This window comes from Sapajus apella, unplaced genomic scaffold, assembly GCF_009761245.1.
Source record: "Sapajus apella isolate SASKATOON/1434 unplaced genomic scaffold, GSC_monkey_1.0 scaffold14, whole genome shotgun sequence".
NCBI lineage: Eukaryota > Metazoa > Chordata > Mammalia > Primates > Cebidae > Sapajus > Sapajus apella.
The window spans coordinates 10,990,700-11,006,882 of NW_022436954.1; the positions used below are offsets into that span (position 1 = coordinate 10,990,700).

Consider the following 16,183-nt stretch of genomic DNA (forward strand, 5'->3'; position numbering starts at 1 on the left):
TTTACAAATTACAATTTACTTAGTTTGTTTATAGGACAATCTTTGAGCAGAGACTGGCATACAGTAAGTCCTCCACCACTGATATCCACAGTAATTAGCACTATTATTTTCATAGGAAAGACTGTATCAGGCAGTCACTGCTTTTTCAGCAAATTTCAAAATAGACATCCACACCCATATGGAAAACACTAAATCAGTTAATGCTTGCCTTATAAAAGAAGAACTAGTTGTGCTTCTCAGAAATTCTCAACACAGCCTTTAAGTTACCAAACATCTGCTAAAAGAGGAATGCAGATTTAAACTGAGTGAGGTGTGGAGTGGGGGAAGTTCACTGTGTTTGAACCAAAGAAATTTTAGGAACTTGCCCAGAGCACTGCACACATCAGACCTACGGTGGACAATGCAGGCCTGAAGAAAGGTAGGTCCAGGGATTTGCATTCCTAGACTTTTGGGCTAATAGTTTGTTTCATTTCCTGGATTTACGATTTCTGGAAGTGGAGTGAGAAAAAAATGAGGCCACTTCCCATGACACAAACTGGGAGTCATGGTTGGGGTGGGTTGAGTGCACCTTTAAATGTGCATTTGGTTGCAGGGAGGGGGACGTTGATTGAGGAACAATCTTGGCTACAGTCAATGGGAGTTAGAAAAGCCTTCTAAAGGCTGACATTGGATGAGGTTGTTTTAGTTACTTTTGTCCCCTAAGTTCTCAGGATACTGAAACACTGAAACGAATATTTTTAAACTTTTGACTAATTACCACATCTACTGTTAATGTCCTTCTTTCATGATCTTTATTCTCTGTGTCTGATTGGTTACTTTTATAATCCAAGAATTTAAGAAATGATCTACCACATGCAGAATTTGGTGTACATGGAGTAGGGCACAGGCAGGGTCCCCAGCCTTGTACATTTAGATGGGCTGTGACCTGACCTAGTTCTCCAGCAGTCTTTGGCACTATTCATGGGGCACCCAGGCAATCTACTAATGAAAAACACCTTGTAGACTTTTAGCATTCGTGGGATAAGAAATAAGCTTGTATATAGTCATAGCCATTGTACTCTTTCCCCAGATGAAGTAAATGAAACCCAGAAAGAGGAACTAATGGACCCAGAATCACACAAGTTAATAAAAGGGCTGGGAGCAAAAAACCAAGCATTCTTGTTTCTTAGTCCAGGCCTTTTCCCTTCCCACACCACCATTTCTGCGTCCCCATCATCCTCCAAAAAACCATCCAGTTTCAGGCCTCATTTTAGGTTTCTAGTCTATTTCATAACTATGCCAGAAAAAGATGATGGTCGTTTTTACCACTCTCCTCATGCTCTCTCCTAGTGATTGTGACCCATGAGGGGGATGGTGACATAAAAATAAGAAAACAAGAGACTGGTGGTGCTGCTGATCCACAAGGAGATTGGGGCCAAGAGAAGAGGGAACGGTGGTCTTGGTTCCCCCACCTCTTTATCATGGGGGGAAAAAGCATTGTCGTTGTCAAGAGCCTGATGCATATAAATGATGTGACAAAACCAAGGTTTAGATTCTTCTCCAACCTGAAAGAAATGTCCCTCATTGTATCCAGTATTCTCTGCAGTTAAAAAAATTTTTTTTGATTGTAGAGAAGTGGAGTATTGTATAGTAAGCACATGTTTCTTTCCTTGGGGACTTTACCTGCCCTAGATAATTATCACATGGATTTCCGTGGTGTAAAGATAGGAGACAGTTATATAAATTTATGTCCAGAATGTCTTATAAAGGCAAAGCACCAGCCTTGAATGGCCGGAACCTGACCCATGTTACTAAAAAATTATGGAAAAGCATAAGAGGTAGTTATAAGCCTTAAATTGACATAATGGCTCTGCCCTCAGGAGGCTTACGGTCTTACCAGAGAGACACTAAACATGGAGGAAGAACCATCAGTGTGTTTGATAAGACAAATCCAACATTTCCTAAATTCTCACTCTGAAGATGTGTCTGAAGGATAGAGGCAGAGTTTCTCTTACGATAAAGAATTTGGTGCACATTTAGGTGGACTAAGAAGAATTATCTTCAGTTTCTTTCAAAATAACTTTGATTTCTGTGGTGTAAAAGGAAAAATAACACAGATTTCTTAAACCTTTAGTTACCACCAGAGGTTGAGTAATCCACACGTGGAAATTGGGGGTTGTTGGGCAACAGTGTCTTGGAGAAGACAGGAACTATGGAAAACTGTTAGTGTGTGAGAAGATCAGATGCTGTGGTGGGTTTGTTGTCATGCTTGTAAGGTCGTCATGGTGGGGATAGTGGAACGTTCCTGCAAATGGGCTCAACATATGCAAATGTCTCAATATAGGAATGAAATTTCTTCTTTGAAACAACTTAAATAAATCAATATACTTGGGGCTTTAAAAAAATAAAAAGGAGAGATTCAAGGTAAGGCTAGGATAATAGATATGGGCTGAAGTAGCAGAAGTAGCAGAGTTTCTGTTATCAACAACATTTAATTTTTATCTTTCTACTAAAGGTGGTGAAATACAAAGAAAGGGCTCTAAAGGAGATTGGCATTTGATAATTTTTTCTACAAAGTTAGGGGTGGGTTGAACATCTAAGGCCACAAATGGACACTGGGGAACATTCAGAGGGTGTAAGCAATAGTCGTGATAAAAATAGGATGACAGCTTGGCTTGAGGAGGTAGGAGAAATGCAGAGTTAAAAAATGGTTGTGTAGGATTAGAATATGATTGATGGAGCATAGAGGGTATGTAACGGAAGGCATCGATGACAAACTACCAGACAGTTAACACAGACAATTGAGTTAATTGTTAGGCCTTCTATCAAGAAAGGACACATGCAGTCCCATAGCCCTCTTAGGGTTTCTGTTACCTTTAGCTCTTGCCTCTGTTGATTAAGGACTGCTTATAGGGTTCTAAAATAATCTCCACATAGTATTCCTTGTGCCACATTCCTTTATTTGAAAGATAAATTTTGAGGAAGACTGAATATCTTCTGCTATGGTCTTCTAATGTTTGAAATAAAAATTACCTCTTCTTTTTGCTGGGACAATTTGCTAAATGATCAAATTATGGACTTTATTAAAATGACTTTAAATGAAGCTCAGAGGGAGACAATTCTCTCAGGTTTAACAAAATATGAGGGTATGGATTCAGTTTAAGACCAAAAATAAGGCCTGCTATTTTATTTTACTCTTTTGCTTCAAATCTAAATTTTGTATTCTGTTCAGGGAATGCTAAAGTCTACATATAGGTTCAATTATACCTACTCAGTAAAATGTAAATATAACCCACCTCACAAATTCCATTATCATTAGAACAGAGATTACAAGAGGAAGAGGAGGGCCTTTTGGCCCAGCTGTACATAGTCTTGTATCTAACTTATTCCATGAGGGCAAAAATGAGCACAACCCTGACTCTTCTGACCAACCTTTGAGACAAACTGCAAAAGAAAGGAAGAGTTAACCTCTGACAACATGGTATCATGAATAACATGCTCTCATCAATTATATAGACCCCTCTCGTCTGCTTTTCCACTTCCCTCAAGACAGGAGCAGGTTGGAGCAGGGGCATGTCAGGAATAAAGTCCCTCTTTAGCATGCCCTTGAGTGGCAGGAAGTGTTAGAGGAAGTTTATGTTTTATACTTCAAGCCAAAAATGAGTAAGTGATAGTAGGAAGACCAATAATAATAGTCAATATGTACTTAGTATTTATTAAGTGACATGAGCTGGTTTAAATGTTTACATGTGCTATTTCATCATTAAATTTCTCCAAGAGATATGCTCTATTATTAACAGGACAGAGCTACAGAAACACAAGATTAAGAAACTCAAGTAAAGAGTGGCAGAACTAAAATTTCAATCCAGATAATTTAATTCCAGAACGTTTTTGCTTAAGGGGATTCACTACACTAGTCTGGTGAACAGAAGAACTCATTTGTTTGCACATTTATTCATTTCTCAATTGTTGGACATTTGAGTTGTTCACACCTTTTGCCTATTATATGTAATAAAGCTAGGAAAATTCATTTTACAAATTTTTGTGTGAACATATGTTTTTACTTCTCTTTGTATGTATCTGGGAATGAAAGGGATATGTCATAATGCAGTTGATGATTGACATTTTGTAAAGAATCAGTGAGGGAGGAATACTCCTCTTTGTTTTTTGGAATTTCAGTAGGATTAGCTCTTTGGTATTTATTGGCTCTTCTGTGGTATAAACACTTCTTTGTACATCTGTTAGAATTTGGCTGTGAATCTGTAAGGCTCAATAACCTAATATTCCACCTTAATTAACTGGAAAAAGAAGAGCAAACTAAATGGAAACAAATTGTAGAAAGGAAATAATGAAGACTGGAGTGACAATAATAAAGAGTAGAAACACATTACAGTAAATCAACAAAACCCAAAGTGTATTCTTGCAAAGATCAACAAATTTGAAAACCCTTTAGCTGTACTGAATAATGCAAATACAAGAAGAAATAACTAAAATCTGGAATGAAAGAGACAACATAATTACCAAATGTACAGAATTAAAGAAATTATAAGGAACACTATAAAATTGTATCCTAATAAATTAGATAACATATAAGATGGTCAAATTTTTATAAATATACTACTAAAACTGACCGAAAAAGAAATACAAAGAAATAAACAGAAATACAAAATCTGAATAGATCTATAATAGCAGATAAATTAGGAATGTAAAATAATTTTATAAAGAAAAGCCCAGGCTCCTGTGATTTCTACTGGTGAATTTTACTAAACATTTTAAAAAGAATGAATACCCTTCTTTCAAAGACTAGAAGAGAAGTGAACAATTCCAAACTTATCACATAAGGCTAGTGTCATTTTGATAAAAAATCAGGAAAAGACAACATAAGCAAACAAAACTACATATGAATATCTCCTATGAATAAAGACACAAATACTCAACAAAATATTAGTGAGTAGAATTCAGCAACATATAAAAAAGATTATATATGAGGACAAAGTCAGATTAATCTCAAGAACCTAAAATTTAGCATTCAAAAAAAATCAAATAATGCATTAATAGAATAAAAGACAAAACCCACAAAAAGTCACATGAATGCCTCAATAGATTAAAAAGAATTTTAAAAATCCAATACTTTTTATGATAAAAATACTCATCCAATGAGAAATAGAAGGGAGTCACTCTTCTACCAAATAAAAAGCTATTAGAATTAATAAATGAGTTAAACAAGCTTGAAGGATACAAATAATATATGCACATAAACAGATACTTCAAAAGAAGACATGCATGCAGCCAACAATCATATGAAAAAAAGCTCAACATCACTGATCATTAGAAAAATCCAAGTGAAAACCACAATGAGATCCCATCTTACACCAATCAGAATGGTTATTATCAAAAAGTAAAAAAATAACAGATGCTAGCAAAGTTGTGGAGAAAAAGGAACATTAATACACTGTTGGTGTGAGTGTAAATTAGTTCAACCACTGTGGTTGAACCTAAAAACAGAAATACCATTCACGTCAATAATCCCATTACTGGGTATATACCCAAAGGAATAAAAAATCATTCTATTTTAAAGATAAATGCACACATATATTCATTGCAGCACTATTCACAATAGCAAAGACATGGAATCAACTTAAATGCCCATCGATAGGAGGCTGGATAAAGAAAATGTGGTACATATACACCATAAAATGCTATGCAGCTACAAAAAAAGGAAGATCATGTCTGCTATAGGAACATAGATGAAGCTGGAGACCATTATCCTTAGTAAACTAACACAGGAACAGAAAACCAAATACTGCATGTTCTCACTTATAAGTGGGAGCTAGATGATGAGACTACATGGACACATAAAGTGGAACCACGCACACTGGGGCTTATTAGAGGGAGGAGGTTGGGAAAAGGGAGAGAAGTAGAAAAAATAAATAATAGGTACTAGGCTTAAAACATGGGTGATATGGTCAGGCGTGGTGGCTCACTCCTGTAATCCAAGCACTTTGGAAGACCAAGGGAGGTGGATCACCTGAAATTAGTTCAGGACCAGCCTGGGCAACATGGTGAAACCCCATCTGTACTAAAAATACAAAAATTAGCCGGGCTTGGTGGTAAGCACTTGTAGTCCCAGGTACTCAGGAGGCTGAGGCAGGAGAATTGCTTGAACCCTGAAGGCAGAGGTTTCAGTGAGTTGAGATCACACTACTGCACTCCAGCCTGGGTGACACAGCAAGACTCGGTTTCAAAAACAAAAATAAACAACAAAAAAGACTGGGTGATAAAATAATCTGTAAAACAAACCTTATGACACAATACATGTATAACAAACCTGCACATGTACCTCTGAAATTAAAAGTTAAATTAAAAATATACATATACAAAAATAAACTGGAGTTTTATATGCTAGCACTGAATAATTTAAAAATAAAATTAAGACAACAATGTCATTTACAGTAGTGTCAAATAGAACAAAATTCTTTGGAATAAATTCATCAAAATAAGCAGAAGACTTGTACACTGAATACTACATAATGTTAAAAGAAATTAAAGAAAATTTAAATAAATTTTAAAAACTCATATTCAGGAACTGGAAAACTTAAACATAAGACCTAACACCATAAGAACCCTAGAAGAAAACCTAGGCAAAACCATTCAGGATATAGGCATAAGGAAGGACTTCATGACTAAACACCAAAAGCATTGCCAACAAAAGTCAAAATAGACAAATGGGACCTAATTAAACTTCAGAGCTTCTGTACAGCAAAAGAAACAATCATTAGAGTGAACTGGCAACCAACAGAATGGGAAAAAATTGTTGCAATCTACCCATCTGACAAAGGGCTAATATCCAATATCTACAAAGAACTAAAACATATTTACAAGAAAAAAACAAACAAACCCATCCAAAAGTGGGAGAAGGATATGAACAGACATTTTTCAAAACAAGACATATATGAGGCCAACAAACATATGAAAAACTGCTCATCATCACTGATTATTAAAGAAATGCAAATCAAAACCACATTGAGATACCACTTCACACCAGTTAGAATGGTGATCATTAAATCTGGAGACCACAGATGCTGGAGAGGATGTGGAGAAATACAAACACTTTTACACTGTTGGTGGGAGTGTAAACTAGTTCAACCATTGTGGAAGACAGTGTGACACTTCCTCAGGACCTAGAAACAGAAATTCCATTTGACCCAGCAATCCCACTACTGGGTAGATACCCAAAGGATTATAAATCATTCTATTATAAAGACACATGCACACATGTGTTCATTGCAGCACTGTTTACAATAGCAAAGACCTGGAACTAACCCAAATGCCCATCAACGATACACTGGACAAGGAAAATGTGGCACATATACACCATGGAATACTACGCAGCCATAAAAAATGATGTGTTCATGTCTTTTGTAGGGACATGAATGAAACTGGAAACTATCATTCTCAGCAAACTGACACAAGAACAGAAAATCAAATAGCGCATGTTCTCACTCATAGGTGGTTGTTGAACAATGAGAACACGTGGACACAGGGAAGGGAGCATCACACACTGGGGTCTGTTGGGGAGGGCCAAGGGAAGGACAGCAGTGGGAGAGGGGAGGTCAGGGAGGGATAACATGGGGAGAAATGCCAGATGTAGGTGATGGGGGTATGGAGGCAGCAAACCACATTGCCATATGTGTACCTATGCAATAATCCTGCCTGATCTGCACATGTACCCCAAAACCTAAAGTACAATTTTAAAAATTGTAAATCAAAGCTACAAAGAGGTATCAATTCGCACACAGTAGGATGGAGAAAAACGAAAAAGACAATAACAAGTGGTGGTGAGCATGTGGAGAGACTGGAACGCTCAAATATCATTACTCAAATTCTAAACTGTTACATACACCTTTGAAATGATTTTGCAGCATTGCAAAATGTCAAGGATGAACCTGCCTTATGATCTAGCCCTTCCATACCCAGGTACATAAAAATAAAAATAAAAACATATGTCTACACAAAAACTTGTACAATGGATTTTCTTAGCAGCGTTACCTGTAATAGCCAAAAGGTGGAAACAACTCAAATGTCCATCAGCTGAGGAATGAATAAATATGCAAACAGAGATTTTCTATTCACCAGACTAATGCAGTGGATCCTCTTAAGCAAAGGAGTTCTGGAATTACATCTCCAGGATTTAAATTTTGGCTCTGCCACTGTTTACTAAAGTTACTTAATTTTGTGTTTCTGTAACTGTCCTGTGAATAATGAAGCACAAATATTAGGGGAATTTTAATGATGAAATAACATATGTAGAACATTTAAAACAGTGCATGTAACATAATAAAAAGTAAGACATGTTAACTATTTTCATTGATCTCCCTACTATTACTTATCAATTTTCAATTCATGCCACTTCTGGCTGGAAGTATAAAACATGAACTTCCTCTAACACTGCCTGCTACTCAAGGACATGCTAGTGAGGGATTTTATTCCTGGCATGCCCCTGCTCCAGCCTGCTCCTGTCTTGGGGGAAGTGGAATAGAAGAGGAGAGGGGTCTGTATCATTAGTGAGAGCATGTTATTTATGGTATCATATTGTCAGAGGTTGGCTCTTTCTCTCTTTTGCAGTTTGTCAAAGATTGGTCAGAAGAGTCAGGCTTGTGCTCCTTTGTGCCCTCATGGACTAAGTTAGATACAAGACATTGTAGAGGCAGGCCAAGAGGCCCTCCTCTGTCTCTTTTAGTCTCCGTTCTAATAATGGAGTTTGTGAGGTGGGAGATGTTTACATGCTATTTAGTAGGTATTTTGAGACCTGTATGTAGACTTTAGCACCCTGTGAGCAGAACAAAGTATTTAGATATGGAGCAAAGAGATACAATAAAATAGCGGGTCTTTTTTTTGGTCTTAAATATAATTTATACCCTCAAATTTTGTTAAATTTGGAAGAATTGTCTTCCTCTGGGCTTAAAGTCATTATTATAAAACCCATAATTTGATCATTTACCAACTTGTCCCAGAAGGGAGAAGAGGTAATTTTTATTTCAAATATTTGAAGATCTAATTAGAAGATACCTAGTTTTCCTCAAAATTTCTATTTCAAAAAAGTAAGGCGGTGCAAGGTACAGTATGTGAAGATTATTTCAGAGCCCTACAAGTAGTCTCTAATCAAGAGTGTCAAGAGCTAAAGGGAACAGGGACCCTAAGAGGGCTATGAGACTGCAAGTGTCTTTTCCCAATTGAAGGCCCAACAATTAACTACTTTGTCTGGTTAAAAATCTGGAAGTTTAAGATCGGTCACTGTGGCTCATGCCTATAATCCAAGCACTATGGGAGACTGAGGTGGGAAGATTGATCGACCCTATGAATTTGAGAATAGACTTGGCAATATGGCAAAACTCCGTCTCTACAAAAAATACAAAAATTAGTTGGGTGTGCTGGTGTGCACCTGTGATCCCAGCTACTTTGGAGGCAGGGGCTGAGGTCGCAGTGAGTCTTAACGCCACTGCACTCCAGCTTGGGTGACATAGTAAGACCCTGTCTCAAAAAATTTTGGTAGTTTGTCATTAATGCCTACTGTTACCTACACTGTATGCTTAATTGCTCATTAAATGACCACCTTCTTTCCCTCTTTTGACAGCTTTTGACTTGAAGTTTGATTTTTCTGATCTAAGTATAGGCAATCTTTCTATTTTTTTTTTTTTTCTTTGTGATGGAGTCTCGCACTGCTGCCTGGGCTGGAGTGCAATGGCATGATCTCGGCTCACTGCAACCTCCACCTCTCGGGTTCAAGTGATTCTATTGCCTCAGCCTCCCAAGTAGCTGGGATTACAGGTACCCACCACCATGCCCAGGTAATTTTTTGAATTTTTAGTAGAGACGGGTTTCACTATATTAGCCAGGCTGACCTTGAACTCCTGACCTTGTGGTCCGCCTGCCTTGGCCTCCCAAAGTGTTGGGATTACAGGTGTGAGTCACAATCCTTCTCTTTTGACTACTATTTGTGTGGAATATTTCATCCTTTCACTTTGAGCCTATGTTTTTTCTTAAAGCTAATGTGAGTCTCTTATAGCATATAGTTAGATCTTGTTTTCTTAAAAAAAAATTTTAACCACTCTGTAACTGAAGAATTTAATTCCTTTATATTTAAGGTTATTATTAATATGTAAGTATTTACTAGTGCCATTTTGTTATTTTGGGAGCTGTTTTTGTAGATCGTTGTTTCTTTCTTCATCTCTTATCTCCCTTTGTGATTTGGTGATTTTATGAAATGCTAAGCTTTTAAATTTTTATTATTCATGTATCTGCTGTAGTTATTATAATTCTTATAGCTCCAGAGGCTGAGAAGTCTAAGGGCATGCATGGTGTAAACCTCTGGTGAGGGAAATCCCATGGAGGAAGGTGGAAGTGAGTGTGCAAAGCAGAGAGAGAGAGATGGGGCCAAATTTATTTCTTTATCAGAAGTCCACTCCTGCCATAACTAACCTTCTCCCCTGATAATGACATTTATCCATTCATGAGGATGGGGGTCGCTGGATGTAAGTATGTCTGGAAGATCCCACATCTTAATATTGTTACAATGGCAAATAAGTTTTCACATGAGTTTTAGAGGGGACATTAAGACCATAGTATTTCATACACAACCCCCCAAACTCATGTTCTTCTCACATGCAAAATACAATAATTCTATCTTAATACCCTCAAAAGTTTTTACTAATTCCAGCATCAACTCTTAAGTTCTAAGTCCAGAGTCATTAGAAGCAGAAATAGATGATACTCGAGGCAAATATTTCCTGGAGGCAAATATTTCCAGCTGTGAGCCTGTGAAATTAAAACAAGTGATTTGCTTCCAAAATATAATGGTGAGACAGGTATAGAATGGACTTTCTCAGTTCAAAGGGGAGAGCCAGGCAAGAAAATGGCATAACTGGTTTCAAGTGAGTCCAAAACCCAACAGGGAAAACATAATTATGTTTTAAATTTGGAGAATAATTTCCTTTGACTCCATGTCCTGAATTCTGGAAATGCTGATGGGCCCTCAGACATGACCCCATTACCTCACATTTGCTGGACTCTGTCCATTGCTTCAGCTCCATTAGGTTGGAGTTGCACGCTAGTGGCCCTATAGTTCTGAGATCTCAAAGATAGCCCCATTCCCATGGCTCCACTAGGCATATCCCTAATTGGGATTCTCTATGTTAGCTCTGACCCCACATTCCCACTCAGCTTTGCCTGATAGAGGCTCTTAGAAGTGGCTCCACTCCCGTAGCTATATGTGACATTCTTTGATCCTAGGTGAAGAAAGCCAAGCCCCTACAGCTCTCGCAGTCTGTGAGCCTGTAGAGTTAACACCACATGGATGCCACTAAGGCTTATAGCTTGTACCTTCCAGGCACAGGTATTCCAGACATAGTAGCAGTGTGAGCTGAGGTCTTAGGCTCAAGGGCTTGCAAAACTACTATGGCATCTGGGACTTGAGGCACAGGTTCACTCACCCAGTCATGGCCGGATGAAGATTACCTACAAAGCTGAGGCTATGACTAGAGCACATCTCAGTAACTCAAGCCTATGGGTAGGGATGGAATTGTGACTGATTCTGGAGTCAGTGCATAACATCATCATGGCTCCAGGGAAGGAGGGGTTCTCTGGAGGCTTGAGCTCTGGAGCACAAGTTACAGTTAAAATTTGGATTTCAGAGCCAATAGGACACAGCAGCAACTCCAACCCTGGGGGATGGAGTGCCACATAGTGGCAATTCTAGACCCTGGGATGGTAGGGCATGGCAATATCCCAAGCTCTGTAAGGCTGGATATAGCAGCAGCAAGTCCTCAGGAATGGCTAGGTCTGTCTGTAGCTTTTTCCTTGGGTTTCTTGAAGCAGTGCAGAAATGAAGAAGCTTGGACACAGAAGCTTGGGCTCCAGGGCACTACTCAGTTCCAGGGAGGTGGGGCACTGCAGGTATTTTGCCTGGTTGGTGGGGTGACATAGCTTAATCAAAGTTATGGGTGCCCAGAGAGTGGGGCATAGTTTCAACTTGAGTTTGGAGGGGCAGGATGCACCAGTGACTCAGATGGGGCAAGGAGCAGCTCCATGGCAGCCTGGCCTCAGGGAGAACAGTAGATGGTAGCAGCTTGATTCAGGTATGGCTACCAACTGTGTGTGGTGCAGTGGTGGGTAAGCCTCAGGGATGGAGGGGTGTAATGGCTACTCACTCCTGGAGCAGAATACACTCTAGCAGAGATTTGGTTCCAAGAAGTGGCAGCACAGTAACAGCTCAGGCCATGGAGGTCAGGGCACAGTGTCAGCACCTCCTCTGGCATAGAATAGACCTGTAGACTTCAGGTAGCTCTGTCAGCTGACCACAGAGCCTGTGAAGACTCTGAGTGTCTCCGGTAGTAAGACTGCAGGTGTCCATGGTGATGATGGGAGCTGCTGGGGTGCTCACACTTACCTTTTCCCTGCTGGAAGAAGGCCTCCTAACTCAGAGCTGGTTCTAACTGGGGTCAGGGGTGGTGGAAGAAAGATGCTTTCTCTCCTTCTTCATGCAGCCATCCTGGGTTTCTATGCTCTACAAGATTTCTGCTACTCCTTTGCTGTTTTCTGGTGCTCTTCTTTATTTATTTTGGTTGGAATGTAGTTGTTTATTCATTTTGGATGTGTGTGTGTGTGTGTGTGTGTGTGTGTGTGTGTGTGTGTGTTTTGATGGTGATGAGGGTTAGTAACTTCTAGTTGGCCATCTTGCTGACATTTTCTAGAATTCTAATCTAGACCTTTCAAATCTTGGGGTGATTTCTTCAGTTTTTTTTCCAGTTGACTAATTCTATTTTCACCTGTTACTTGTTATTTAACACATTGGCTAATTTTTTCAGTGAACATTATTTTATATTTAAAATTAGTTTGAGACCATGTTGCAAATATGTTGTCACTTTTTACACTTTATCTTTGACTTTTCATTTTTGTGATTTCGTTTTCATTTTCCATACCTTTTTACATATTATCCACACTTTTTACATATTGTATATTTGATATATATCCAGATGTTCCTAATCTGTGGGACTTCTTGGAGGCTTATATCAAGGATATCTGCTTCTTTCTTTATGGACTCCAATATAAGACTTATTCAGAGACTAATTGCTTTTGAAGGATATTAGCAAGCTTCATATCCCTAAAAGTTTATGGAAGTGGACCATGAAACATCTAAATATAAATTGAAATACAATAAATTAAAGTTCCCATGTGGCTTTAGCCTATCTGCACATTACTTGGTTGTAGTCATTATACTGAGGAGAGAAAGAGGCATAAGAGTAATATGTTTGTGCTTAGAATCTCAAAAAATGACTATGTATCCTTGCTATGCACCAGCAAGTTAAGATTTAAAGCGCTGTAATAGGACAAGAGATTTAAATTTGTGGTGCCAAGAATATGACTCAGAGCCATAAGTTTCATTCCCAAAGTTCAGAGTTTGTGGGACAAAATATAAGGTTACATGGGAGGATTTTCAGTCCTGAGAATTTAACTATGCTCTGGTTATAAAAGGAGGAACTATACAATGCTATACAATAAATTGGAAGGCAGATGAATTTGTGTAGCTTATTAATATTATAAAAGTAACCCCTCGTGAGGAAGTGTCTCTAATCAAGGGACTAGGCATTAAAAGGGATAGAAATAAAATCTGAACAGACTTGAGATTTGAAGTCGAAGAAATTTCTCTAGTTTACCTCACTTCTGTCAACATGTGCTCTCTTCTGGCATCTTGATATCATATAAGATTTAAATTTCTCTTTCCCCTTAAGGTGTTGCCTCTTCTACTTCCCTAGCTCTAACAGTTATAATATAGGAGGTGAAGGTAAACCAGATTTTGTCCTTAGGGAGTAATCAGCCCCAAAGTGTCATGTCTTTCTTTTGTCGTTTCCAGGATATCATACTAAATTACATTTCTTACTGTAGCATGTTTTCTGCTGCCAGAACAACCATGCAAGGAATGGAACAGGCCATGTCAGGGGCTGGCCCTGGTGTGCCCCAGCTCGGAAACATGGTTGTCTTACATTCACATCTGTGGAAAAGGTTGCAAGAGAAGTTCTTGAAGGGGGAGCCCAAAGTCCTTGGGGTAAGTCATTTGCAAATCTGGAATAAGACCAGTAGTGTTGTAAATTCATGTTTAATCAGGTCTAATGCCAAATACACAGTCCCTCTCGCCTCATAATATATCAACCAGCCCTAGCAGCATCTTAATTTCAGGCACTTTATTTGAAAAGCTATATAATACTCTATCACATCATGCTTCCAAATTAGTTATATTTAAAATATATTGAATTCATATCTATTCTAGGGTTGCAGGTCAGCCATGAGAATAATATTTAAATTCAGCATAGAAGAACAGCAAAAGAAAAGGCCACCTGTGCCTTAGCTGATGTCCCCTCCACAGGCATTCCAGATAGCTGATAGATGCATATTGCTACTCTTTCTTTCTGGTACCTTTTCTTAGCCCACTGCTCAGAGGATGAAAAATCTTCTATTCTCTGAGCCTGTCCATCTGGAGTCTCAGGTGAATGTGTTTAAAACAATGTAGGATTAAAAGAATGACAGGTTAAGGCAGGTGAAAGAACATTAAATATATATTTATCACTAGCCCAAGCTTCAAACCAATGGAAAAATGTCATTGTGCATTCTTGGATTCCTTCTTTTTTTTGCCTTATTCATTATTTTTTTTTGGGGGGGGGTGGTTGGAATATAGTTATTTCTCATAAAATATGTTATTTATGTTGGAACATACTAGGTTCAATTTTTTAATGTATGAATAATCATTTAAAAACATGCTGGGATGGGCGAGGTGGCTCATGCCTGTAATCCCACCACTTTGGGAGGCGGAGGTGGGCGAATCATGACATCAGGAGTTTGAGACCAGCCTGGCCAATATAGTGACACCCCATCTCTACTAAAAATGCAAAAGTTAGCCAGGTATGGTGGTGCAAACCTAGTCCTAGCTACTTGGGAGGCTGAGGCAGAAGAATCACTTGAACCCAGTAGGCGGAGGTTTCAGTGAGCCAAGATCACACCACTGCACTCCAGCCTGGGCAACAGAGTCTCTGTCTCAAAAACAAAACAAACAAACAAACAAACAAAAAAACAAAAAACAAAAAAACACAACTGTATGTTTTAGAGGAGTTTTAGTCTTAAAAAATAATTGAGAGCAAAGTATAGGTATATTCCATATGCCCCTTGCCCTCACACATACATAGCTTTTTAATTATCAGCTTCACCCACTGGAGTGGTACATTTGTTCCAATTGAAGAACCTACTCTGACACATCATTCCTCAAAGTACATGAATCACAATGGGGTTCATTCTCTGTGTTGTGTGTTCTATGGGTTTTAACAAGAGTATAGTGATATATATCTACCTTTATAGTACCATACAAAGTAGTTTTACTACCCTAAACATTCTCTGTGTCCTGCCTATTCATCCTTTCCTCCCACCAGTCCCTGGCAACCACCAATCTTCTATTTTCTTCATGGTTTGCCTTTTCCAGAAAGTCATAAAGTTAAAATTTTAAAGTAGGTAGTTTTTTAAGATTGCTCTTTCACCTAATAACTTGCATTGACTTTTCCTCCATCTTTTCTTATGGCTTGATAGCTCATTTATTTTTAGTGCTGAGTAATATTTCATTGTTGAGAGGTACCAGTTTGTTTATGCATTCACCTACTGAAGGACATCTTGATTGCTTTCAAACATTAGCAATTAGGAGTAGCGTTGCTATAAATATCTGTGTGCTGGTTATATGTGGACATAAGTTTTCAATTCATTTGGGTAAGTATGATTCCTACATTGTATGGTAAGAGCATGTTTAGGTGCAACGCAACATATCTACAACCATCTGATCTTTGACAAACCAGACAAAAACAAGCAATGGGGAAAGGATTCCCTGTTTAATAAATGGTGTTGGGAAAACTGGCTAGCCATGTGCAGAAAGCAGAAGCTGGACCCCTTCCTGACACCTTACACTAAAATTAACTCCAGATGGATTAAAGACTTAAACATAAGACCTAACGCCATAAAAACCCTAGAAGAAAATCTAGGCAAAACTGTTCAGGACATAGGTGTAGGTAAGGACTTCATGACCAAAACACCAAAAGCATTGACAACAAAAGCCAAAATAGACAAATGAGACCTAATCAAACTCCACAGCTTCTGCACAGCAAAAGAAACAGTC

The 16,183-nt window shown here is 38.4% G+C and overlaps 1 protein-coding gene across 4 annotated transcripts in view; it reads left to right on the forward strand.

Annotated features, from left to right (window-relative positions):
* The first annotated feature begins 223 nt into the window (after nt 1-223).
* LOC116554973 (membrane-spanning 4-domains subfamily A member 4A-like) overlaps nt 224-16,183 on the forward strand; it is a 34,478-nt gene continuing 18,518 nt past the window's right edge. For 2 of the 4 annotated variants that reach the window (XM_032283299.1, XM_032283300.1), the window contains exons 1-2: nt 224-418; nt 13,921-14,080. In XM_032283299.1, coding sequence (XP_032139190.1) covers nt 13,922-14,080 — 159 coding nt within the window. In that variant the 5' untranslated portion in view covers nt 224-418; nt 13,921. Of the gene's footprint in view, nt 419-13,888; nt 14,081-16,183 lie in introns of all 4 variants that reach the window. The other 2 variants (XM_032283298.1, XM_032283301.1) reach the window with 2 other exon arrangements.